The 26,876-nt window shown below is 41.3% G+C and overlaps 1 protein-coding gene across 1 annotated transcript in view; it reads right to left on the bottom strand.

Moving 5' to 3' along the window:
* Positions 1–507: 507 nt before the first annotated feature.
* LOC131691941 (membrane-bound alkaline phosphatase-like) overlaps positions 508–26,876 on the bottom strand; it is a 46,783-nt gene continuing 20,414 nt past the window's right edge. The window contains exons 4-7 of the mRNA XM_058978721.1: positions 22,020–22,192; positions 21,751–21,897; positions 11,329–11,694; positions 508–1,064 (exon numbers count right to left, since the gene is read on the bottom strand). Coding sequence (XP_058834704.1) covers positions 663–1,064; positions 11,329–11,694; positions 21,751–21,897; positions 22,020–22,192 — 1,088 coding nt within the window. The 3' untranslated portion in view covers positions 508–662. The remainder of the gene's footprint in view (positions 1,065–11,328; positions 11,695–21,750; positions 21,898–22,019; positions 22,193–26,876) is intronic.

Below are 26,876 nucleotides of genomic sequence, written 5' to 3'. Positions count from 1 at the left end.
AAGCGTTGATCGAAGATTTATTCAAATCATCCTCCTTACCTTTTGTATCACGTGATCTCGATTTAGAATGCGATCGAACCTAAAAGAACACACCGTTTCTGACGCGGCAAGCGCTTCATCATGTTTATATTACGTGGTTTGCCTTCTGGTTTATTTTTCCCGTCCGCTTCTTCCTCCAGAGTCAGAGCTCATTTGTCTTTGGCAGCTGCTTGGTTTGGCTCCGGCTCTCTGCCCACCGTTGTGGTGTGTCATGCACACGGAGGTAGGGCGGAGCTATGATGTTAACTGCAGCCAATATACGAGTCTGGCTTTCATTGCCTGACTGCCTGCCTGGTCCGGGCTGGCGAATGCAGATAAAAAGGGATTACGAACATCGAGAGTGGGACCACGTACCCGTTTCGGGTTCGAGGAACAGGTTTTTGGCAATATTCCGTTTTCCTCTGCCATTCATACTTGAACGGACTTTTTTGTGACTGTGTAGCCGGAGGCCATATGGGATTGGTTTGAAATGTTTCGGTTTATTTTTTCAATCGGTCTAAAAACAGCTTATAATAAAAACCCTTAACGTAAGCGAACAGTGGCAAAAGTTTGTATTTTTAGTGGATTTGGTCCTTGTGGTTTCTCATTCAATGGGATGGCATCACCCACATCCTGTTGTTGGATCAAACGAAAAGCTTCACTAGAAAGGCTAGCATCAGCACGGAAGTGGAGACGACAACGCTGGATACTCCACCACACACTTCTGTGATGCATGACGCAAATGTGATGGCGTGGGCGATAAAATTCTGCTCGTACCCACCCGACAGCATGAACGCCCACGGCCCACTGGCATAGACGGAAGCGTCCTCACCGCCGTTCACTCCCTCATCCAGTGGTACGGCAGCACTGCACGTTTGGTCCTTTGGATATTGCATTCCCAGCAGCACCTCCAGCGGATCGAGGCGACCCTCGTTTTTCTGGTAGTACGAGTCGTACGCTGGACCGGTAGCATAGGCAAGACTGAGGTATGGCTTGGAGTCTTTAGAGCTGAAACCGGCGTTTGAGAGAATGTCTGTTCCACGTTTCTGGCGATGGAAAAAAAGAATGTTAGAACTATTTGTCACAGGATTTGTTCGTTGATAGAGGATGATGTCAGCTGTAGTAATGGTAGTAGCTATTGTAATGAACGTGCCAAATTTTAAAATCAAATCACTTGTCTATGTTCCACAATAAAATGTTAGGCGATTAAAGGCTAAGTGTGTTTTATATTGTTTTACCAGAACAAAGAATCCTTAACTGGCAATACTGCATAATCATAAAATAGGTCAATTGGCGGATTGATATATGGTTGAATGGCTTGCTTTCGTTGTTGGAGCGAGTGTCAATCCGGAGCTAGATTAGTCCTGTCACTATTCTGATGATTCAGATTCTGATGAGACGAAAATTCCATAACTAATTCGGATTGATTATATGAACTCGTGAGATAATTCATAATCGAGACATTTAAACTGTGAATCATTTTAAATTCAGATTTTTGTTGATATCATTTACTTATTAAATAAATTCTATTGAAATTTTGATTGAAACTAGATTAACTTTTAAACCGTTTGGAATAGACATGTGCACCGCCGCGCCACGCCGCCGCCGTCGGTAATTTTTAACGCACGCCGACGCCGAACGGTAGACCGGCGGCGCGCCGCCGATTCATTTTTCCCACGCCGACAATTCGCGAACTCGAAAATTGTTGACTCATAATGTTATCCACAAATCTAGCAACATTATCTATGTACCGAATATACGACGTTAACTGATTCATGTTTTATCACATCTTGATCATTATTTGGTATTAGTGCTAGTCACGATTCACCAATCAAGCTCGTGAAACAGTTCATTGTATAGTACACGAAGTAATTTTCTGCATGATCTTAATATATTTACGTAAACAATTTCAAGGAACTCAGACTATTCATGGATTCGAGAACTGTTTCTTGTGCGCTTCCGAATGCCACCCTGTTCTCTGGTCTTGAAATTTCTACGTGATCTATTGTGTACAACTGCTAGCAACCAGTCTAATAGGCGCGAGCATTAGATACAAGGTTTATTTCCTTGTTAAGATTCAGTGTAATGTTCGTACTAAAATGAAACTGCACTGAGCACCAAAAATACATTACATAGCCACAATTCATGTCCGTGAAATAATTAAGAAAACTCTTAGACACATTACTCTGTGTAAAAAATCCGACGGTAAGCTCAACACTAAATTATCACGATACCACGAAGAAAATTTGTGGTCTATTTTAGTTGATAAAGTTAATACAAATCAGTAGGGTGTTGAGCCCATTTTCGCCATGTTTCTATTGTCACCCTACCCATTTGAAGCCGATGGTTAAAGCAGTGTCTGCCATCTTTGTTCAACGCATTGAGTCAAATGGTAGCGCAAAAATAGGGCCACTCGATTCCAGTTTTTGTTGCACTCAAACACCAGAATTTCACTGTTTTCAGCACATTTGTGTTATTATACTGGTTCTTAACAACGAAGCAAAGCTGTTGATGTCAATTTTTAGGCATTCCATTGATTCTCGGTCGAGAAATTAATGAATTAGTGAGGCACCCTGCTTAGTATGGTGAAAATAGGCACTTTACCCTATATCCTCAAATTATGAACTAGAATCATAAAAATAGTAAACGTATTCAGACACAACCACAGTAACTTTACTAAACATTAGAGTATAACGCCATTTTTGTTTCTTTTTTCGTGTGCACTAGTTTTGTGAAAACACAAAAATTGTTTTCAATACGAAGTTCATTGATTAAATCGTGACCTCAATTTTTTTTCTCAAACATTTTTTGGGCAGAATGAACTTGACTTTTCGCGACGCTGGTACACTGAAGTGGCTATGCAGAGAGCAAGATTTCTGGTCTCATAAATTAACCGTCGTGTGGTTGAGCCTAACTTAGGAAAGATTTTCAGTGTCAGTTGCACCGGCCCGGTATCACAGACAAATAGACGCAATACGAGATGAATTTTCATCATAATTTTTGACACTTCGCTAGTCTGTGTATAAAGTGTCTGTAATTTTGACACAGAGCTAAATGCGTTACTAATAGCGTTTTTTCTTGACCCCGGAACTGAGTCAGGTTCTAACCCCAACCGCTGTCAGCTTATACATTATGACAGCAGCTGGGGTTAAAGCTGACTCAGTTTCGCTTCAAGCAAAAGCGACATTTGTTTCCACACCAACCTGAAAATATCTCCGCCTTTTTAATCTCATGCAAACCAAAACAAACAAAATGGACCGGAAATGCGAAATGCATTCTTGTCGAAGTGCCCAAGGCAGAGTTGTTCACAATCATTTCATAGGTTACCACAGGATGCCGATCGGTGAGTAAGAACATAATAGGATGCTACTAATTTACTTGATTCGGTGTATCGAATCTAACCGGAATTGAATTGGCGGGGGCAGGAGCTGCGAAATCTAAAGATACGCTCAGACCATTGTCAATCAGACATGTTTAGTGAACCGTTTCAACCCAACAGGAGGTAAAACATCAAGTCGTGGAATTATTATGAATGATGTTAACTGTATATTTGAGTTTCGTCATGATGCAGATCTGCACGATACCAGCACATCGAGCATACTTTGCAGTCAAGATAGAAACAAATCTTCCGTTGAAAGGAAATATGGTACCACGGAATCGTATGCCTTATCATCGGGACGATTTTGTACTTACAAGAAGTAAAAGTAAACACCAGCCTGGAAAATGAAGTAATTTGATAAGTGTCCTTACACGATCATTAAAACTGACATTTCTGCGCAGTAATGCCATTATTAACGCCTCGTGTTATGGTACCTGATGTCTGCAGGATTCTAAAAGAGCGACTACAGATTACTAAATAGAAACAACAAAACAATGAAACGATAACAGGAATTGATTTCCTCAAACAAAACAAAAACTATTTTACCATTGCTTAATTTCCTAAATATAGAACAATAAATGATTATGATGGGACGTAAATATGCAGTCGTTACTCTGCATTCTTTAAATTTGCCCATTGGAACCATTATTCCATGGGAAGTCGTAGTATGCGACATCGACGATTTTTCTATCGCTCTTTAAATTTGACAACTGTAAAAATAATCCCGCCTTCCATTTATGATTTGGTTAGCAGGGTGGGCACTGTTAGAGCTTCGGTTGAAAAAAAAATCATTTGACATGGTTGCAAGAATCACCTTTTGTGCAATGTATTCAACAGGTGTCGCTAGTATACCATGGGCGATGACTTTTTTCAGAATTCTCTTCAAGCTGTCAGGTCAGTTTATATGTGGCTGTATGCTGCGAAGTCCGTTACAAAAGAAACCGAAAATTTGGGAAAGGAATTGTACTGCCAAGAATTTTTTAGTTACATAGGCGTGAGTATTCGCACGCCGACATACGCCGGCGCGCCGCCGCCGATTGGGTCCAATGGCGTGACGCCGCCAACGCCGCCGCCGGCTAAAAATGTTGCTTACGCCGCCGCCGATCAAAAATACTTCGGCGCATATGTCTAATTGGAAATATTTGGTAAGCGGCGACAAGATTTTTTTTACAATGGAGAAGACCTTTACGTCCTAGCCCAGTACACGTGCTATTGGTAGGGTGCAAGCTACCGCACGGGGTGCACTGGGGGCGTGTCGGGCTCAAATGGTGACGCTGCCATCAATACCGACTAAACTCCATTGGGCTCCGCCATCATTCCTCCCAGGAGCTACCTCTCAGTATTACTTCTGGGGGGATGGCTGTACTTAATGTACTCATTCACTCTCACTGACGCGTTCATACGTCCTGTATGAGGCTTACTTGGCTGCTCTCTCTATCGCACCTTGATTCACTCTCAAACACTCCCACCTGAGGCTGACTTTTGTGCTCACCTTTTTCGTTCCTTGCGAGGCTGACTTGTGTGCTCACCTTACTCATTCCTTGCTAGGCTTACTTTTGTGCTCGCCCCACCCATACCATGTGAGGCTGACTTGGGTGCTCACCCTATCGCCTGGTTCACTCTCGATCGTGCCACTCTATTGTACCTCTGTCACTCCCCCTGGCATCCCATGTGGGACATTTTTCTTAGGCCCCACTTCTGGCATACCATGCGAGGCTGACTTGTGTGCTCACCTTTTTCATTCCTTGCTAGGCTTACTTTTGTGCTAGCCTCTACCATACCATGTGAGGCTGACTTTTGTGATCACCCTTAACATGCCGTGTGAGACTGACTTGGATGCTCACCCTTTCACTCCTCTGCCACGCCATGAGGCATCGATAGCTAAGTCCCAACATACTACGCTACGCCCTCCCGTCTTGGCACGAGGCAGTCCACTTATACGCCTATACACTCACTCTTCTGTCTTGCTTCGGGATGGCTGGGTGGCCCCTTACGCGGTTGCCAGTCGCTGCGTCAAACCTGCCTCGGCATGAACAGACCATTCACTCCCTTTTTTGCGCTTGGCCTTTTTCGCTTCAGCTAACCAATCACTAGTTAGCCGTGCCCGTCGTCTGTTGCTCGGTTCGCCAGATTACCTGTAGCATACAGGCAATCTGGATGGTAGCAGCCGAGACTGCGTTACACTTCTCCACCGATTGACACAACCGCTGAATAAGGGTATCAGGGGTTGTGTCCCAGCCACAGACGTCAAGCATTGCTTTTCTTTCGACGTCGAACCGATGACATACGAACAGTATGTGTTCGGCAGTTTCCTCTACACCTGGGCAGTCCGGGCAGACTGGGACCTCCGCGTGCCCGAACCTGTGGAGGTACTGTCGGAAACAGCCATGGCCTGACAGGAATTGTATCAGGTGGAAGTGAACTTCCCCATGGGGTCTTCCCACCCAGCTCGATATGCTAGGTATCAGTCGGTGGGTCCACCTACCTTTCGAGGAGTTGTTCCACTCACTCTGCCATCTGGCGACCGAGGTCACCCTGGTGCGCTCGCGGGCTCCTCTATTTCCACGTAGCTCGAAGCACTCCTCATCTTCCCAAATGACCAGCCCGACTGGCATCATGCTCGCTATCACGCAGGATGCATCGTGTGATACCGTGCGGTAGGCAGATATCACTCTGGGGCACATCACGCGGTAGGTGCTCTCCAGTTTCTGTAGGTAACTGGTTACCCTCAATGCTCTTGACCATGACGGGCCGCCGTACCTGAGGATAGATACGGCAACACCTGCCAGTAACCTACGTCTACTGGCGCACACCTTTGAGCTGTTGGACATCATTCTCGATAGAGCCGCAACAGCAGTCGACGCTCTCTTGCATGTATAGTCGACATGGCTGCCGAAGGTCAGCTTGTCGTCTATAATGACTCCGAGAGACTTCAGACTTCGCTGTGAAGTGATCGGGACTTCTCCCACATGGATAACTGCATGTTGTGCCGACTTGCGGTTGTTGACGATAACTACCTCCGTCTTATGATGAGCGAGCTCCAGGCCTCTCGCGCTCATCCATTCCTCCAGCGTGTTGATCGCGTGTTCTGCGGTTAGTTCTACCTCAGGGATTGACTCCCCGTAGACCTCCAAGGTTACGTCGTCGGCAAAGCCGACGATCTTGACCCCAGGAGGAAACTTCAGTCTCAGAACCCCGTAATACATGAGGTTCCATAGCACCGGGCCTAGGATCGAGCCCTGTGGGACTCCGGCGGTAATCGGAACCCTCTTCTGACCGGCATCGGTCTCGTATAGCAGTACGCGGTTCTGGAAGTAATCCGGATCCGGTACAGACCCACCGGTAGGCTAAGCCGGTGTAACGAGAGCGCGATGGCATCCCAGCTTGCGCTGTTGAATGCTTTCTTCACGTCAAGTGTCACTAGCGCACAGTATCGAATGCCTCGCCTTTTCCGTCGGATCGCTATCTCGGCAGTATTTATCACTGAGTTGAGAGCGTGGACTTAGCCTTCCGAAAGCCAAACTGGTTGCTTGACAGACCGTCCGTACCTTCCGCGTACGGGGTTAGCCTGTTGAGGATGATCCTCTCAAGCAGTTTGCCAGTCGTGTCGATCAGACAGATTGGTCTGTACGCCGATGGGTCGCCTGGCGGCTTCCCGGGCTTCGGCAACAGCACCAATTTCTGCCTTTTCCATCTATCGGGGAAACGGCACTCGTCAAGGCATCTCTGCATAGCTAGCCTGAACATGTTCGGGTTTGCTATGATCGCTGCCTTGAGAGCGTTGTTTGGAACTCCATCCGGCCCTGGAGCTTTGTTCATTGCTAGGGATTTAGCCACTGCGAGTAGTTCTTCATTCGTCACTGGAGCCACCATTTCGGTCGTGCCCGCACTGTCTCGTAGTGCAGGTGGCCAGGGGCTTGTGGCTCGAGACGGAAAGAGTACTTCGATAATCGTTGCCAACCGGTCCGGAGACCGTTCTGGGGGTGAAGAGCCCCCTTTGGTCTTGGCCATCACAATCCTGGAGGCGTCACCCCACGGATTCGCGTTGGCACTCTCACACAGGTTGTCGAAATACGCTCTCTTGCTGCTTTCAATGGCTTTGTTAAGGGCCAATTTCACAGCTCGAAACACTTCACGGCGGTTCTCTCTTGCATCCTCGGTGCGAGCTCTTTGCATCCTACGTCTAGCTCTGAGGCAGGCTGACCGTAGAGCTGCAATCTCGGCACTCCACCAGTATACCGGGCATCTGCCGTTTCTTGGCAGTGTTTTTCTCGGCATAGTGACGTCGCACGCGCGTGATAGAACAGCTACCAGCGCATCCCCGCTTAGACTGTCGGTGTTGGCCTCCAGTCCCAGGGCCGCGGTGAAAGCTTCGCTGTCGAAGTGATTGGACTTCCACCCGCGTACCTGACAGGGATCTCCAGCCCTCGGATGCTGCACACCATAGTTGATCCTAAAGCGGATTGCTAAATGATCGCTATGGGTGTAGCCTTCGTCTACCCTCCATTCCATGCCTGGAGCCAGACTCGGGCTGGCAAATGTTACGTCAATCCACGCCTCCACCCCGTTTCTACGGAATGTACTAGCGGAGCCATTATTAGCTAGCACAGTATCGAATTTCGCAAGCGCCTCCATTAGCGCTTGACCCCTGCTATTTGTACAGCGGCTGCCCCACTCCACTGCCCAAGCGTTAAAGTCTCCCGCTATAACTACCGGTTTCCGGCCCACTAGGTCTGACGAGAGCCTGTCGATCATCTGGTTGAACTGTTCTATTGGCCACCTTGGTGGAGCGTAGCAGCTGCAATAGAACACACCATTGATCTTGGCAATCGCAACACCCTCGGCGGAGGAGTGTATTACCTCTTGAACCGGGAACCGTCCCGTTGTACCCACTCCTTATGCCCCTCCTCGTCGCAGCGACGACATAGTTTGCTCCTGTCTATGCCCTTGCACTCGTAGGATTTGTGACCGGACTCAAGGCACCGATAGCACCTATCCACTGAAGGCAGCTGGGGTATGCTAATAGGGCATACCGACCAGCCGATCTTCAGCTTACCTTTCTCGGTTACCTTTTTGGCATCCGCCTTCAGTAGCCTGAGGTAGGCTACTTGGGTGCCAGAGGGTCCCTCTCTAAAGCTCACAGAGGCCTGCTCGATTGTGACGTCACATTGCTCCTTAACGGCTGCGACGACATCTTCTGCGGTCGTGAACTCGTCCAGATGCTTGCACTGGAGAGTCATTTCCGCCCCTAGCGACCTGACCTGGGCGCCTTCACCAAGGACCTCTTGGGCCAAGGCCTTGTACACCGCACTAGATTGTGCGCCTCGCTTCAGCACCAGAAGCATTTCTCCCGTGTTGGTGCGTTTCACGCTACGCAAATCTTGCCCAAGGGCCGAAAGGTTTTCGGCCGCCTTCATCGACTTTAGGACGTCGGCGTATTTGTCCTTGTCGGTTTTTAACCACAAGGCCTCGCCTCTGTCCTTGGCCTTCTTCGCGGGCCGCGGTACCTCCAGTGTCGGTGCCGGCTTCTTCCTGGTGACCAGCGTCCAGGGGTTAACGCCCCCCTGCCCCGGTCGCGCCGGGTTGCTGGTACCAACGCTCTGCTCAGCGAGGTCACTCTCGCCCTCGCTTACCTTGACTAAACGGCGTCTGGCCTTAACGGTTGCACGCCGTGTGGTGTCGGTTTTTGCACCCTCGCCTGGCGACTTCCTAGGGCGCTTCGCGTTCGGCGCCGTCTTACGATTGCCCTTGCCCTTGCCTTTTCCCTTCGAGGGGAACTCGGCCGCCGCTCTGAGCGACGTGGCTGCTCCATAGAAGGTGAAGGCCACTGTCTGAGTGCCTGTATCGACCTTCTCTCTTCCCTCCCTCTTGGAGGCCACTGTCTGGGTTTCTCTGTCGGACTTCTCCCGACATTCCACCCTCTTGCAATAAGCCTGCTGTTTCTGTCTTGCGACACGAACAGTTTTCCGGAGCTCCAGGAGGCTCTGCTTTAACTCCTTGCTTATGTTTTGCTTTGCGCTAGTGAACTCGATTATTGAATCGAGCTGCTCCACCACTTTGCGCATCGCGGATAGTGGCCCGTCCAGTGCGTTGGTAGGGCTATTTCCTACCACTACTGGGGGGTCGCTGGTGCAATCAGATGCAGCACTCGTCGCTCCACTACTCTCCCCACGGGGGTAGACCTCGCCAAACTACCTCTAGCAAAGGGGTTTGGCACCTCTATTTGTTTATTTTTGTTTTTGTTTATCTCCATGTTTGAACCCACGAGTAGCGCGAGAATAAATGTCCGCCACGCCAGAGCTCCGCATTAACGTGGTAAGGGACGCTTACTGTGGGGGTTGCCCAGGTACCCCACAGGCTCCGTTAACGATCGAGCATCTTTTTCACCCCCTCGATCACTCATCCCTCGGCACGGGTCGCTTCACGCCTTGGAATTGGGGTTGTGACCTATCTTGCTTTACGTGGTGACCGCGGCCCAGATCATCACAACCATCCTCCTTTACCAGGGCTTTGGACCTGTAGCTCTGGTTCTCAATAGTTCCATGTACGTATATTATTACAGACATGCTACTATTGAGATCCGTCATTCGCTAGCGGAGTTAAGGTTTAAACCAGATGATGCTGTCATATGTATGCCTACGTTCTGGTCTGCAATACACGAAAGTGTTAAATAACAACAAATTCAAGTTAAGGGAAATGTATATATTAGATAATGCGCTGAATTATTTTTCATTCCGTTATTTTCTTGATTTGAAATAGAATTTCTTCATCATATGTTTCGTTTCATAGCGTATGTGAACACTTTTATCAACTTGTAGCCGATGTCATTCTGAGCTTAGAACTATAATGTGTTGGATACTTGATAGTTTGCCAATGAAAATCGGGTCGAAAGGCTGATAAAATCGGGGGTAGGTAAAATCGGGGGCTGATAAAATCAGGTGCTGATAAAATCGGGTCTCCACTGTAATAAAGTTTTACATGTTTTGATATGTAAAATAAAAGGTTGTGTCTCTTATGATGTATGATGTCATGGCGCGGAAAGCTTCTAACATCGTCGCATGAACATAATCAGTACAGAGTGTCGTAGATGATGGAATTTCAGAGTCTACCGCGGGTAACTTTTTTCAATTTCTATTATAGAGGGTTTAACGTTAGGGTCACTCGCCGCTTTTTTCGGGTTAGAAAACTCTCTAATCCTACGGGTGGAGTTGGAAATCGAACCCAGGTGAGCAGCGTACAAGGGAATTAATTTATCATTTACGCCATGCACGCCCCCTGCCGTGAGTAATTGTTATGCTTCGCGAAGGTGATTTAATGCGACATTTCACAAAATCAGTAGCCTAACAGGTTTTTTTGCAGTACTTCAGAATGTCACCCATTTTTATTCTCGTTCTACTTTATAAGTAGGAGCAAAGATATTTTCCTATTGCCATGTAGACAAAGTGGTGGATAAATTTAGTCTTCGTTCGTTTGCCGTGATTAGTTTCTGATCTGAATAAGATAAGAAAATGTGAAATATTCACATGGTTGGTTTGTTTCGAAAGCAAAATCCGGATCACAAAATCCCACATCTTAATTTTTAATTCCGATTTAGTTATAAAAAGGCTAAGCATTTTCTGATTAAATCATTCGTAGAGATTTTTGTTATGAATGCAGTAAACCAGGTATGTACACACATTCGTTCGAAAACACACCAACATACTTAACGCTATGAGAAAACTCCACTTTCTATACACTGTTCGGAACTGTCATATTCAAGTGGGTTTTCCCTCCTGTTTGTGAATAATTTCTAACTAATGGTCTGTCCCGAATATTCCCGTCGCTTATATTGAAATTAACCGTTAACGCTGGTGAAGCGTTGTGTCTGTTAAGTCTGTGCTTAAACTAAATATATAACAGCAATATACACATTTTGCAACAATGCTACTCACCGGATAACCAGGAAGCGAAAGCGTACTCCCAACGTCATTCATCGAAATAACCAGCGTGTTCGCCTCCGAAACCATCATGTTGGCCATGTTGAACGCTTTTGCATAGTGCTCTACTTGCTGAAACGCTTTGTACGGTTTGTTCTCCCTGTGTGCCTCCTGGATGTTACCGTCCTCCACGAACAACAGGAAGCCACCACTGTGCTCCTTCTTCTGCAACATTTCCAGCGAGTAATGCACCATTTTAACCAGCGGTGGAGTATTCTCGTTGTTGCCCCCGCCTATGTCGGCAGCATACGGTAGCCGATCGTAGTCGAACAAACCCAGGAGGTAGTCAATGTTGGACGTATTCAAGGCCCCCAGCTCAGCCTGTATAACAGAGTAGGAAAAACAGAGAACACGCATTAGCACACAGCAACCGGAAGGATGCTCGTAATGTGGAAAAAAGCAGCAAGGAGGAAACAAAGCAGACAAAGAAAAAGCATAAGTAATAATAACATCCTCATTATCTTTCCGCATCACTCATTTCCATGCCTACAAGCGGCAAAGTAGGGTTCGACAGTCAGTACACAAACGGACGAGCGAACAAACGAGGACGCTTTTCAAAGGAGGGTTCTTTCGCTACAGCAGTCGTCGTATTTTACTCATCATTTGGTGCCTTTTAAAGTTGAGCACACTCTTTAATGTTGGTCCCATCAACAGAACCGTTCTACGTTTTGAACTCGTTCGTACTCCTCTCTACTTTTGGTTGTTCGGGTAATGAATTTCAGAATGTTGAATATTTGAAATTGGAAAGGGGAAAAATTGCGCGAGGGGACTGAAATGAAATGGAATGGAAATCAAATTACGATCCGGGACGCGGGAAGCGACAGTATTTGATACCATTCGCAATACACGGGGGTATATTCGTTATTAGGCGTTGATACTTTTTTTATTGTCCCTGTCCGTTTTATCATGTAAAAAATGAATTGATGTGTTGGGTATATTAAATAGGTATGCAAGTTTAAAAAGCGTAATTAGATGGAAACATAACTGGAGTACAAATAACTGCAGGTTAAGCAGACACAAAAACACGACTGACACGATTAAGTAAGCACATAGATTTATTTAGCACTAACATGAAAGATATAACAAAATGATATCAATTTGCTAGGGTTGTCACGTTTAAATTCAAATCAGTTCTTGGTCTGATGATACCGAGATATAGCACTGGTTATCGTTAGCATGTGTTATTCAAGTTATCTCTACACTGTATAACAACGTGTAGCTACACGGAAAAAAATTGTTCCCAAAATCGTGAATAAAGTGTCATGAATTCTAGAACAATCACGTTTTTACGTTACGAAAGCAGGACCATGAACAAAAATCATGTGTTTTATAAGTACGTTCAATTTCCCTTCAGTAACGCCAGCATAACGCTTTTATTAGTGAAAATACTTCTTTTCGTTTTGTGAACTTCAGTCACGGTTTCCAGCAAGTTATTTCTAATTCGATTCTTAGTACGCGAACTAGTTCACAACTTTATGAACATTATTCATAAAACCAAAGGTTGACTCATGAATTTTTTCATAGATATAGGAATAGACGAATGTCGCGCCAACTCGAACAAATGTTGGCAGCACCCTCTCAGATTTTAATGAAACTTTCTGTACATGAGAACTTTGTCACAAAAAGCCACTTTGTTTTTCCAAAAATGATCTAGACTGTCTTTTGAAAAGGGTCAAACTTTTTTTTCCATTTTTTTTTTCAAATGGCTATTGTTGAAAAATGACAAATCCTACAAAAAAAAATTATGAAGGAGTGATTTTCACAAAATTACTCAAATTTTTGAATAAAAATATTGAAAAAATTCTTCTTTGACTCCTACACGGAAAAAAATCGATTTTAAAAATTTAAAGTCGATTTACAAAAAAACCCTTTTTTGATTTAGATGAAATTTTGTTCCAAGATAGGTAGTTATGTTCACTACCTACTGTCAAGAATTCAAGTTGGGCACTTTGAAGGAAAAAAAGAGATTTGAAAAAAAAACTTTTCTTTGTCCAAACTAACTTTTTTTTTTCAGTGTATTTTAATCGAAAACTAAACCAATGAATGTCATAATTGTCTCAGAATCCATTTTCCCAGCTTCTAGTTGCCTGATTCATGCAAAAAGTATCAATAACGAAATTTGTATATATTCATAACAAACTTGAATGAAGACTGGAAGAATGAAAGATTGAAAGATCGGAAGACTGGAAGATTGTAAGACTAAAAGACTGGAAGACTAGCAGACTGGAAGACTGGAACGCAAGAAGACTTGAAGACTGCAGTTAACAAATGAAATCTCAAAACTGATAAATTGCATGAAACTTTTGACAAACTTTTCTAAAATTAAAATAAATGTCTGATGGAGCAGTAGCACAACATAAATATAAGAAAAACTTTGCAAGCTTGTGTAGATTCCAGTAAAAGTATGAGTTAAGCGCAGAATGGCATTTTGTTGCAGCATCCCATGGAAAAGGACCCTGTGATGCTATTGGTGTCATTCTCAAGCGAATCGCAAAAAGAACCAGTCTTGCTCGCGACTATGAAAATACCATAACAAGTTATATAACTGGGCAATTAAACAAACTGATAAAAATATCACAAAAGTAATTTTCTGCTACATATTCACTGAACAGTACAAAAAAATGTCAGAAGAATTAGAAGAGCTGTATAATAACGTCAAAACAATATCTGGAAATCAAAAGTTTTGTGCCTGGTGGCAAAGTAGAGACGAAAAGGTATTCTAATTCAGAAGATGCACCAAAAATATTTTCCTTGTTTTGAAATAATACAAAATAGCATGCATGAAGATAGTTTTAAGACAAATGTTATATATAAAAATAAATAAATAATTATGTAAAATTCAATACATATATTGCGGTGATTATTTCTTTCTATGATTCTTCCTCAGCATATTCGTCAATATTAGTTCACAAAATAAAAATATTCTGGATATTTTTTCGTGAGCTGCTTCATGAAATTCGGAATTTTATTCATGAATCCATTCAATCCTCGTGAAATAATTCATGATCCATAATATATTGGTCACGATCTAATACTGTGCTCGTGAAATGGTTCACAAAATCATCAAATATTATTGATGTATTCGTGAACTGGTTCATGATTCCTAATATATTAGTTATGATCCAATATCCGTGCTCGTGAAACAGTTCTCGAAACCATGAAATATTATTCATGTATTCGTGAACCAGTTCATGATTCTTAGTATGATGGTCACAACTTATCATTCATTTTCGTGAAATAGTTCACGATATCGTAAAATATTATTCATGTATTCGTGAACTGGTTCATGATTCCTAACATATTAATCACGATCCAATGTCCGTGCTCGTGAAATTGTTCACAAATTCATGAAATATTATTCATGTAATCGTGAACTGGTTCATGATTCCTAATATATTAGTCACGATCCAATATCAGTGCTCGTGAAATACTTCACGAAATCATGAAATATTATTCATGTGTTCGTGAATTGGTTCATGATACCTAGTATAATAGTCAAAACTTATCAATTGTTTTCGTAAAAAAGTTCACGAAATCATAAACCATTATTCATGTATTCGTGAACTGGTTCATGATTCCTAGTATATGATTTACGATCTAGCTAGTATCTATTTACTTGTGTGATTTAGAAGATATTCCTAATCATTCACAATTTCATGCAACTTGGTAATAAATTTTTTTAAGTGATCTCTTTCATAAGATCTGGAGTATTATTTGTGGAATCATTTTTGCTCCATGCACTCTTTTAGGAAATACCCAGTTGCTAGCGACCAGTAATAGGTACGAGCAGTAGATAAAATTATGACCTATTATGACCTCAAACATTCAACCTCGAATAGTGTGCGTGATATAGTTCACAGAACCATATATCGCAAATGAGTCTTATTTCAATAATCCAGTTCATATTGCCACGTTATTTCGAGTGAAACCGTTAGTAACCCAAAAATTATAGATCACGATAAGACGAAGAGAATTTACGAATTTCATAATAAAACTGCTGATATCCATGAATATTAGTTACATTACTCTTTGAAAGTAAGCTATAAAATAAAATATCATGATAACATGAACAGAAATTAAGAAAATCGTGACTAAGATCCTGATATCATGAACATTAATTATTTTATTCATGACTAAAATATCACGATAACATAAACAGAAGCTACAAAAATCGCGAACAAAAATCACATAACTCGTGACAAAAATATTTGAAATCGTGACAAAGATCCTGAAATCGTGAACATGAATCACTTTACTCATGACCAAAATATCACGATAACATGAATAGAAATTACGATCATCAAGACTAAGATTTTGAAATCATGAACTTTAATCCCGCTAACGTTGTGAGAGTTTACAAGAATCGCGAATAAGCTCTTGAAATCATGAACAACGTTTGACTGTTGACTGTGTATTCCCAAATCATGAATAAGAATCACAACAAAAACTAAACGTGTCCAAGGAACAGCAACAGTAACCCAACCAAACATTCAAATGTAACGCCATCTATATATTCGGGGCGGAATGGTTTTTAGAAAACACAAATAATTTCATAAATACGAGGTTTATTATTCCTAATTTAAGGAACTTGGTCACGGTTTTCGTAAATTGTCCAGTTCACGAAATCGTGACCTTTTGTTAATGAACTTATGAACGGATTTTTTTACGTATATGGGGTTCGATATTGTATTTCACAAGTACATGTAGGGTTGATTGAACACTAAAGGATCACTTGAGAGCTTCTCGCTCACAGTTCGAGAACGTAAAAAACAGATACAGATTCACATTTTCACATGAAAAGTTATTGACAGTCATACAACTTCTCCGGATAAACAAAACCGCCGGAGAATGAGCGAATGAGTTTATCATGGTATCCTTTTTGCGCTCGCTGCCTTACTGGTACTATTTCAAAACACGAAAAACAAGTCCAACCTAATTCTCTGGCAGTTTCGTTGAAATGAAGTATAAATTTTGGCATTTTTATTAATTTTCACGGAAATAAAATTTTATCACCTTCTCCGGCGAGAAGCAAAAAAAATCTGAAAAATTTTATCGGAACAAATATTTGTAGGCACGGAGAATTTTGCGACTCATCTAATCCCGGAAAAGTTGAACATCGGATAAGCAGCCTCTCGTGTGAGTGAGTGAGAATTGCTATTTTATGTTTCCTTTGATTACTATATTATAAATTAGATTCATACTAACACTCACTAACGCAATTAATTAATATTCTCTCATATACACTCACAATATCTCTCGTCCCAAACGTTTAAACGCTCGTGGCCTTCGCGATAACACAAACGCACAGCCCGAGCTGTGACTTAAATCGATGTATGAAGGTTATGAGATATTCTCACTAGTATTTTTCTCGTATCAGCTGAGCCTTCAGAGACATTTTCGCGAGATTTTAGGTGATTTGAACGTATAATGAATTTTTGACAGCTTTTTGAAGGGCATAACTAAAGTGTTTTCTGCATTATTTGACTATAGGAACTACATACGGTTATTTTGGTTTTTCAAAGAAACGGTTGATTTTATGTATTGCAATACTTCACCAAAATTATCCGTGTGATAAAATTACATCGTGAAATCGCCGCCAATAAGTCACTAGTTGGTTTAGTTATTGTTTAGATAACCAGAATAATGACACAAATACATGCACAACTTTCAAATAGCATTGAGAGCATGATCTACAAGGATTTTACTAGTGATCAAAAAGCCGAGTGGGAAGTGTGGGTTTTTTAGATGGTAAAGGTATTAAGAATGTTTAAAAATCAGTAAATATTTTCAACCATCTGAAATATTTCATAAAATGTTTCTGGAACTATTTCTTGCTAACCTACGCAAAAACAGTCGATTTGAGTTAACGCAGTTGAGTTCTAGTCATTTGGTGAGACATAGACCATATACGCAAAAAAGGGTTTTGGATTTATTTTTATTTAAGATATGAAATAAGCAATCTAACCGTCTTGTTGATTAGTGGATGTTATTAAACATTCCACTAAGACGCTCAAAATGTTTGTTTTGAAAATGAAAGAAAATGTAGTTCTCATATCAAGTAACCCACTAATGAATTAAACGTTCCAAAATTAGTGGAACACATCTTATTTGATCCGTAAAAGCAAAATAGTCATTTCTGTAGCCCTATAATGAAATGTCAATCAATAAATCCCAAAATTACTATTAAAAAAATCATTATAAAAAAACAAAATGCTTACTTTTAAGCCACTCTAATAAGTAGTAAAGTTAATTTCTATTTTTATAACTAAACTAGGAATTCAGCGCCCAACAATTTCTTTAACAAAAATTTTGAGCCTTCACAGCAAAATAACTATTTTTGAGCCACTCTAATGTAACATGGAAATTTCTTTTTACAAGTGTTGTCATTTTATATCCAAAATAGGAATTCAGCGCACAAAAATTTCTTTAAAAAATTGTTGAGCCTTCACAACAAAATAACTGTTTTGGAGACACTCTAATATAAAATGAAAATTACAAGTGTTAATATCAAAAACGATTTAGCACGCGAAAATTAATGTACACAAATTTTAAGAACGATTTCGGGGGATGGGCGTAGCGTAGTAGCTAAATCGATTGCCTTGTACGCAGCGCACCTAGGTTCGAGTCCCGACGTTTTAGCACCTATAAATTTACAAACGCGCTCTCAAGCATTAATCAACCGCTCGCACGATCACGTTCGGAAATCTCTACCCTCGGTTCAAGCATCCTAGTCTCATGCCTTCAGTTGGAATGATAAAAAAAGACGCTCATATTCACTAGACAACACCTCCCATGGCAACATAACCGGGAACTCTAGTGAACTCTCGTCTAGTATCTGATCCGTGCACTGAAGGTTGAGCATCAGATTCATGGTCTGCGTGATCACTCGGGAACGCACGCGAATATGCGAATCGTCACACACAAGTTACAAGCACGTGAGCATTCAAACGCTCAGGACCTTCGCGATCATTCACGCACACCTGCGCCTGCTATCTCGCAAACATGAAAACACACCGGTGGCTAAACAAACGTTTAATAAATTTACAAAAAAGTTCACAAGAGTGAACCTACAAACGCGCGTGTTCGCGCCATCATGAGTCGGTTACGTCCGGAAGTCCCTAATCGGCCCTAGCAGCAAAGCTCTATGCCTTCAGTCGGATCAATACAAAATTACGCTCTAGACAATACGTTCCTTGGCGACATGACTGGGAACTTTGGTGATATGGAAGAACTCACTCTCTTCTAGAATCTGAACCGTACACCGAAAGTTAAGTCACGGCCCGCGCACGATCATTCAAGAATACACGCGAATATACGAATGGACACAAAAAAAATCAAATTTATGCACGCGAAGTTACATATACGCGACATACATACTTCCCACGCGATCTAACATTTTAACGCACAAACTTTCGCCCCTTTCGCGATGATACAAGCGATCGTGAAGTCCCTACGCCTGCACATGTCCGAACCGTACAATGAATATCACATTCAGAATTACGGCCCGCTGCAAATGGCCTTAAGCAGTGTTTTAGCGGATGACATTTCCCGTCTCGACTGCTATTGTAGCGAGTGACTCTGACGGGGAACCCTTCCAAGACCATATCTTTACAGCTCTAGCAGGACAACTCTCAAAAAAAATATCACCTGGGACATTATGCAAGATAATATAATAATTTATTTACGTCACAGTGTCCAGGATGTTGACTGCGATAAAAGATCCTGAAACGAATGCGTATCATAACGTCCGGAACATTATGACGCACAACGGGCAAGTCACAAGATCCGTAAACCGATCCGTGTCATGACATTATGAGGCACAAAAATTTTTGGATGTTATGACGAACCCTTGTACTAAACTCGCTTTTCATTGCAAACCCAAGAAGAACACGTTCTGTCTGTGAGGAGGTTTTTGCGAAATAATCTTGAAAACTATTAACTTTTAGTAAAAATTAATTATTGTTTGCTTCAAAGATTGTGATCTACATTTCGCTATACAGGTAGCGTTCTTCAACACCTTGTAAAAGACACGCACACATAAATATCAAAATTCCAGACCGTATTTGCTATAATGACAGGGTAACAACAAAAACCACGATAAGAGATCTGTATTGGAAAATGCCGACGTAGATGTTGCCCTGAAGGCATTCGTATCATTTTTTGCATCATTATGCTGCCCAGCATACAAGACAAAGAGGGAAAAATAACACCTCATTCGAGACGATCGGTCGGTCGTTCAGTCGTTTAGTCGGTTCGGCATGTAGGACCGAGAAGCGCTCAGGTCGAGCTATGCGAGCACATACAAGCCGGCGAAATGGCAAACGAAAAGCAACCTCACTCACACGGAAGGGGAGTGCGGAGCGAATAAAATGATGAAAAAAATACACACCGAAGAATGCAATTGACGTGAATGATTTATATCAGCCATTTTACATCGAGGCAATGTACGATAAATCAAATTCAAATCGTTCGATTTGTGCATGCACTGCACGGAACGACGATACAAATAGTACGTACTGCCGTCGGTTGCCGGTCGCCGATCATCCATCGCAACGGCCGTCTAGCTTATGGTGCCGAGACACGGCGTTCACCGTCGGCTAAGAGGCAAACGCAACTGTCTAGTCTTGTTACCAGTTTAGGTGTCGTTCAAAAGCGGGAGTGAGTCGATTGATTATTTACATTTCGAAACTCGCATGTACAGCCCGCTAGGGATCAACTTGATGATGCAAACTCAGCTATATCATTTGTTAAGGATGTATTTACGACGAGTGCACGACACAGGGGATTGGAAAGTAATTTTTCAATTAACCTGTTGAGTTCCTGCGTTTCGCTTTTGAAACTACATACCCCCTACGGAAAAGACAACGATGGGACGTAATGGGTAGAGTTTGCTGAAATAATGAATTTATATTTGGATCCGCCACACCGAATGGTGATGTTGTTGCATTTCAATTAACGGTCTTATATCTGTGGAGTAATGTATGCGGAATCAAATTTGGACAAAGTTCAAAAGATATTTTTTTGTAGGAAAAGCCTTTATTAAATGTCAACTTATTAACTTAATGTAGAAACAAAGTTGAGCCAATTCGAGAAGCTTTTCGACAGTGTGCAGGAATTTTTTGCAAAGAAGATGTTTGATAGTTTTGTCGTATGTAATTTTAAATGTTCTTTGATTTGATGATATTGACAGGTAACACATATCCACCGGTTGATGCCGATCGAGCTGACATTTCTTTGGACTGATCAAACTAATTTCTTTCTTTGTTTAGTATTTATTTGACGAACTAGGAAACCAATTCTCTCGGACTGTACGTGGACAATATGCATGGTCTTGTCTGAGTGGAAGAATGACTGTTCAATCATGTATAAGAGTTGAATATTGACAGTTCGCTAGATGAATCGAAGCCAGTTACCAATTTGCACCAGTCATACTAGCACGAAGAACATATGCTTTATTTTTATTTTCTTTGGCTTACTTTAAGTCTAATAAGGCCATTACAAATCTTGTTTAAAAATTATGTCACCCCCCCCCCCCATCAACATCGCTGTTAAAAACAGGGGGCAAATAATTTTTTTTCTAATAACAATAATAGTTTTCATAGAGTTTTGCTTTTTGTCATTGAAAACTACTATGGTAGTTTTGGAAATTACCATCTCAAGATTTTTTTATATTCACCATTCTCGGGTAGATACAACGTCCGAATAAAATCGTCGATCCAGTCTAACATCAAATGAAACGTTTACTGTTCGCGGAAGAAAGGACCCGCCTGTGAATTCTCAAACAAACATCTCATGGAAAGGCTAATACAGACCGACTTCTAAATCGATTCTATTTTAAATGCAGCAGTCGATAGAGCATTCATTTTTTTCCTTTTTTATTTGAACTATGTTAGTCACATTTTCTTTTTTACATTTTAACGACATTCAATTAGCTAGAAATTACTGGGTAGGGAAAGTTATGAAAATTAGAGCCGTAGTACTCAAGTAAGAGCAAGGATGTGAAGTATACAGAACGGGAACTAGAAGTGGCAGGGTCATTAGAACAGGCTCAATATCCTACGGGTTTAACTTTTGTCTTCTGCTAATGAGGGTTATTAATACTACAGAAATCATTATGGTTATTTCGTAATGCTGTAAGGGTTCACTCTCGTGTGCTAAACCCATAGACTCATAGAAAACAAAACAGTATTCTCGAAATCAATATTGCATAACACCCCGTAGAAAATTTAGGTTAAACTCGAAACAGCAAATACAGAACGATGAGCCCCAGATGAAATTAAACCGACGAAAATGTGTATAAACGATTTATCTCAACTCTGCAAAACGAAACCGTATGGAAGGGCAACCACTAACCGCAACGAAACAAGATTTACTCACCAGTGTTGTGATGTAAACTGGATTTCCGGTTTTGGAATTTTTCCATTCCTCGATCAGGTTTTTGCCGTCGGCGCGCAAACCTGGACTCCCGCTTTCGTCGGTTACGGTTGTTGGGATAAGGTTCTTTCTTCCACCTCCCAGAATAACCTGCAGATGAAATAATTCGTCAGAAAAACAATATACGGCACGGGGAATGCACAGATTTAAAGCTTCCATGATACTTTACCTATTGGTTAGCTTGCTCTTTTGCCCTGAATAGTACTGCTTACCTTAAAATGCTTGCCAATGTCGCCATGGACCAGTTGATAAGCGATATCTTTGACTTCGCTCGGATTGCATCCGCCCGCCGTGACGGCCGCATCGTTTTCCCAGTCCTTGTCACCGGAGTTGGCGTATAAAGCGGCATTGGAGCCGGCGGTAACACGAGATGTTGTAGCAAAACCTGTCCGAACCAAGCAATCGGGTTATGGAAGCGATAATGGAGCATTGAAGAGTGCGATCCAAATCATACATTCAGCGTCTGGGGGACGGGTTCTATAATGGTTTTATTGATTATTTAGCGTAATTTTGTCAGCGCTATCCAATCAGAAAACCGCATTTAGATTAAACCAAAAATATGGCTAGATATGATAGGGGAGACCGGGGCTAGTTGGCGGTATTTTCAGTTTTCAATTTTTATCGCTTTGATGTAGGTAGATCTTGCAAAAAAGAACACGCGGCATGAAAAAGAAGACTGTTGGCCACATCTTTTTTTTAAGTGTTTGATGCATTGTCTCCATTTTTAGAGACAAAAATATGTGACGCGGAAAACCTACCAACTTACCCCGGGCCCTGCTTAAGTTGGCGGTATGTGATTATACGCCAATAACTAAGCAATCAAATGGAGATTCAATTACTTCAAGGGTCCTTTCGGATCGTGCTGAATGTCTTTTCGAGAAAACTGTATATTAACCGACATTTGCTATTATATTTCAGTTTCAATACCCCGGCATTTTGACTTTGACGCGTACTCCCTATTCAAAAGCAAACTTTCGAAATTCTTCATGCAATTGGCCGGAATAGATGCCTCCTACATTGACGAGATACACACGAAAAAGATTTTCTTACCCCGGAGTGAATTCCAGAAATAAAATTTTTTGATGACTTTTTTGCACTGTAAACAGTACCGCCAACTTGCCCGCGTGCAGCACCGCCCACTTAGCTCAACCGCATATTTTATTAAATACTATTAAAAAACTTTTGTTTGTGGATAGATGTATTTTCTATACAGATACTGAAAGCTATTTTCACGCACAATAGAAAAATATTATCATTCGAGAAATAGATTGAAAATCATCCTAAATAACGCAAAGTATTTAAAATTTAGAAAATTACTTGGTATGCTCGAAACACACAATATCACCCACAACTTCCACCAAACAAATCGTTTTGCAACAAAATCACATTGGATAACGGGTTTCACAAAACTTGAGGCTATATGTCTAATAGAAACAGAGAAAAAGGGATTCCGCCAACTTACCCCAACCGCCAACTAGCCCCGGGCTCCCCTATGTATTTCAATTATTCAAAAAAAAATCTGATAAATGCACTGGATGGTTTGGTTAGTTAAGTTCTAGTATTTTTTTAAATATTACCCTACTACTAGTTCGTTTTTTTTTGATGCGCCTCAATACGCTAGATTGGCGGAGCAGGTATATCACGTTTGATAGGGTAATGTGTCTGCTTTGGCCCTATTTGGAAGAATATATCTTGAACTCAACCATCGAGTTGATTGATGATGTAGATGTATGTCTTACAAATATCATCACAACCTACAATTCTTTACTTGCGGAAAACACTAGAACGGTCTCCAAAACTTTTAAATGTAAAGGCGTTTTTTGCCCCTGGATCAATTTCGATTTGTGGACACTGATTAGAATCAAAAGTAATTATCTGAAACGAGTAAAAAATAACCCCAATGATGAAAACCTCAAAGCTCTTCTGCAACACATAACTAAAAAAGTTAATGTAATGAAAAAGCGGTGCAAAAAGGCCTACTTTGAAAACCTTCTATCCAACACAACTCATTCAAAACTTTGGAAGAATATTAATACCATTTTTGGTCGTTCAAAGTCGGATGTTCCCATCAGCCTAATTTGCAACGATATCAGAGTCACTGAGACTAAAGAAGTATGTAATGTTTTCAACGAGTATTTCTCTAGCATTGGCAAAAATTTGGCTGACAATATTCCCACGAGTCTCAACTCAAATCCTATTACAAATATACAACACGTCCAAGAAACAATCTTCTTGCGTCCTGCAACCATAAACGAAGTGATCCTTTTGATTAAAGACCTCGAAAAAATAACAGTTGTGGTCCTGATAAGATCCCCGCTAGTGTTCTTAAGAGTAACTGTACCGCTTTTGCAAACACCCTAACCAAAGCTTTTAATTTAATAATTCAAACCGGCAGGTACCCAGACTGTTTAAAAATAGCCCGAGTAATTCCAATTTTCAAAGCTGGTGGTCCAAACCAACCTTGCAACTATAGACCAATTTCAACATTGTGCGTTTTCAATAAAATTCTTGAGAAATTGCTCATCACTCGACTACTCGAGTTTTTGAACAAACACAACATAATTTACAACTACCAGTATGGGTTCAGGCAGGGCTGCAGCACTTTAATTGCAATGACCGAACTAATTGACTCCATCATTAGTCAAATTGATAGCAAAAGAATTGTTGGTGCCCTTTTTCTGGACCTAAAAAAAGCATTCGATACTCTGGATCACTCAATCCTGCTTAAGAAGTTAGAATGCTATGGCATAAGGGGAGTAGCAAATCATATTATTCGTAGCTATCTGTCGTATAGGAACCAATTCGTATCTATTGGAGACTCGTGTAGCTCTTATAGACCAATAGAAATAGGAGTGCCCCAAGGCAGTAATATTGGGCCACTGTTATTTTTATTGTATATCAATGACCTAGGTAGACTCGGGTTAAAAGGGACTCCTCGTCTTTTCGCGGATGACACAGCGTTGTTCTACCCGAACAACAACTGCCTGGATATTGTACGCGACATTGAATCGGATTTAAAAACACTAACGACGTATTTCAACGAAAACCTTCTTTCCTTGAACCTATCAAAAACTAAATATATGCTGTTTCGTTCATCTAGAAGAGCTATAGGCGTGCATCCAGACCCAAGAATGGGAAACTAACTGCTTCAAATATTTAGGACTTCACTTAGACCCCACACTCTCCTGGATTGAGCATATAACATCTATAGAGAGAAAAGTTGCATCGTTATGTGGGGCTATGCGTAAAGTATGCTCTTTTGTTCCCCAGCATGTACTTCTAAAATTTTATTATGCGCACATCCACTCATTGCTGAACTACCTTGTATCTGTGTGGGGCCGTGCCAGTATCTCGAATCTGAAAAAGCTACAAACGCTTCAAAACAGATGTCTTAAAATTATTTATAAAAAACCATTTATGTACCCTACTATTTTGTTATACAATAATAATGCCCATAACATTTTACCTTTGCTTGGGTTGACTAACTACCAAACAATAATATACATCCACAATGCTTTGCATAATACTATTGCTCATAACAATCTAGAATTTACACCAGGCATTCGAGCTCACAGCACTAGACAAGCCAATCATTTATTATACTCCAGAGTATCCACGAACCTTGGTCAAAGACGCATTTCTTTCATCGGACCTAAGTTATTCAACCAGCTTCCTACGGATTTAAAGCAAATAACATGTCGCACTCGTTTCCAAGCAAAATTGAAACTAATTTTAAAAAATAAAATAGGAGAATTTTTAATTTAAACTTCGTTCACCCCCAATCGAGCTTATTCCTTTGGCTATAATTGGTTAACATTTTTTTAATAAAAACAATTGATAAATGCATTTTTTATAGCAATTAGTAATAAATAAATTTAAATTATTATGAGCTTCCTGCAAAGCTACGATGGGACCCTTAAAAGGATTCTTTTCCGCTGGGTACTCGCCGTAGCTTCTTGTCAAATTTTGTGTTTTGTCGGTCTCGTATTGTTTTTTTTTGTTCTCAGCGTTTCCGCGATTCGTAACTTTGTTTTGTTGTGCTGACCTTTTTTTTGTACGCTGAGAACTGATGTGGCCACTACCAGGGGGCTCCGTTTGTGAGCTTTTTGGTGTGGGGGTAAGAGGCGGGCTATTTAAAAAAAAAAAAAAAAAACTTATTCTTGCAAACCCTTTTTAAGCCAAATACATATAACCATTTCTCATATGCTTGGTTCGAAACCAAGAGGTGCGAAATAGTCAGGCTTTACTACCATTAGGGGCCATGCATAAATGACGTAGCATTTTGGGGGGTAGGGAGGGTATACCAAATTTGTGACGAAGTGTGACGAGGGGGAGGGTAGGGTCAGAAGTTGTGCGACGTAGCATTAAGTTTAAAACCCATTGTTTAGAGAAAACAGTTTAATGATCCTCCATTTTCAAGAGAAATAAATTTAAATTCAAACAAGTTACTTTTGATGTGGTTTTTCATGAGATAAATTTTACGACTCGCGGAATTACAAGTTAGCAAAAATACGAAAAGATTTTGTATGCGGATTTAACTTGCTACATTAGTTAGCTAATGTTTCTAACTAGTAGACTTAGTTTGGAAGCTGCATTAAATTTTCACTTCGGATTCAACCAAACAAAATTTAGTAATTTGGATGAACGTATGCTTCTTAGAATCATTGGCAGCTGCAGGATTGTGAACTGAGAGAACTTCTCTTCATGCTACCTTTGACATATAAAATTCAAAACAAAACTATCAACACTATATTTGTCATGAAATGGGCTTATTTTACACGCGATTTGCTGTTATAATGAAAATGATGATAAAAGTTGTCAAACATTTTGAAAGGACATGTATTTAAAATAATTGAAAAACATTTGTAATTTGTTTTCATCCCCCGATCGCTTTGCATAGGACAAGGGGTAGGGGATAGGTAAATGCTACGTTATTTATGAGGGGGTGGTTAGAATTTTGTGACCAAATGCTACGAGGGGGGTGGGAGGGGTCAAAAATCGCCGAAAAAAAGCTACGTCATTTGTGTACGGCCCCTTACCCTATTTGGATCAATAAATTTATTTTTTTT

Source organism: Topomyia yanbarensis, chromosome 3 (genome assembly GCF_030247195.1).
Source record: "Topomyia yanbarensis strain Yona2022 chromosome 3, ASM3024719v1, whole genome shotgun sequence".
In the NCBI taxonomy this organism is placed as follows: Eukaryota; Metazoa; Arthropoda; class Insecta; order Diptera; family Culicidae; genus Topomyia; species Topomyia yanbarensis.
This window is presented reverse-complemented; position numbering and strand designations above follow the sequence as displayed.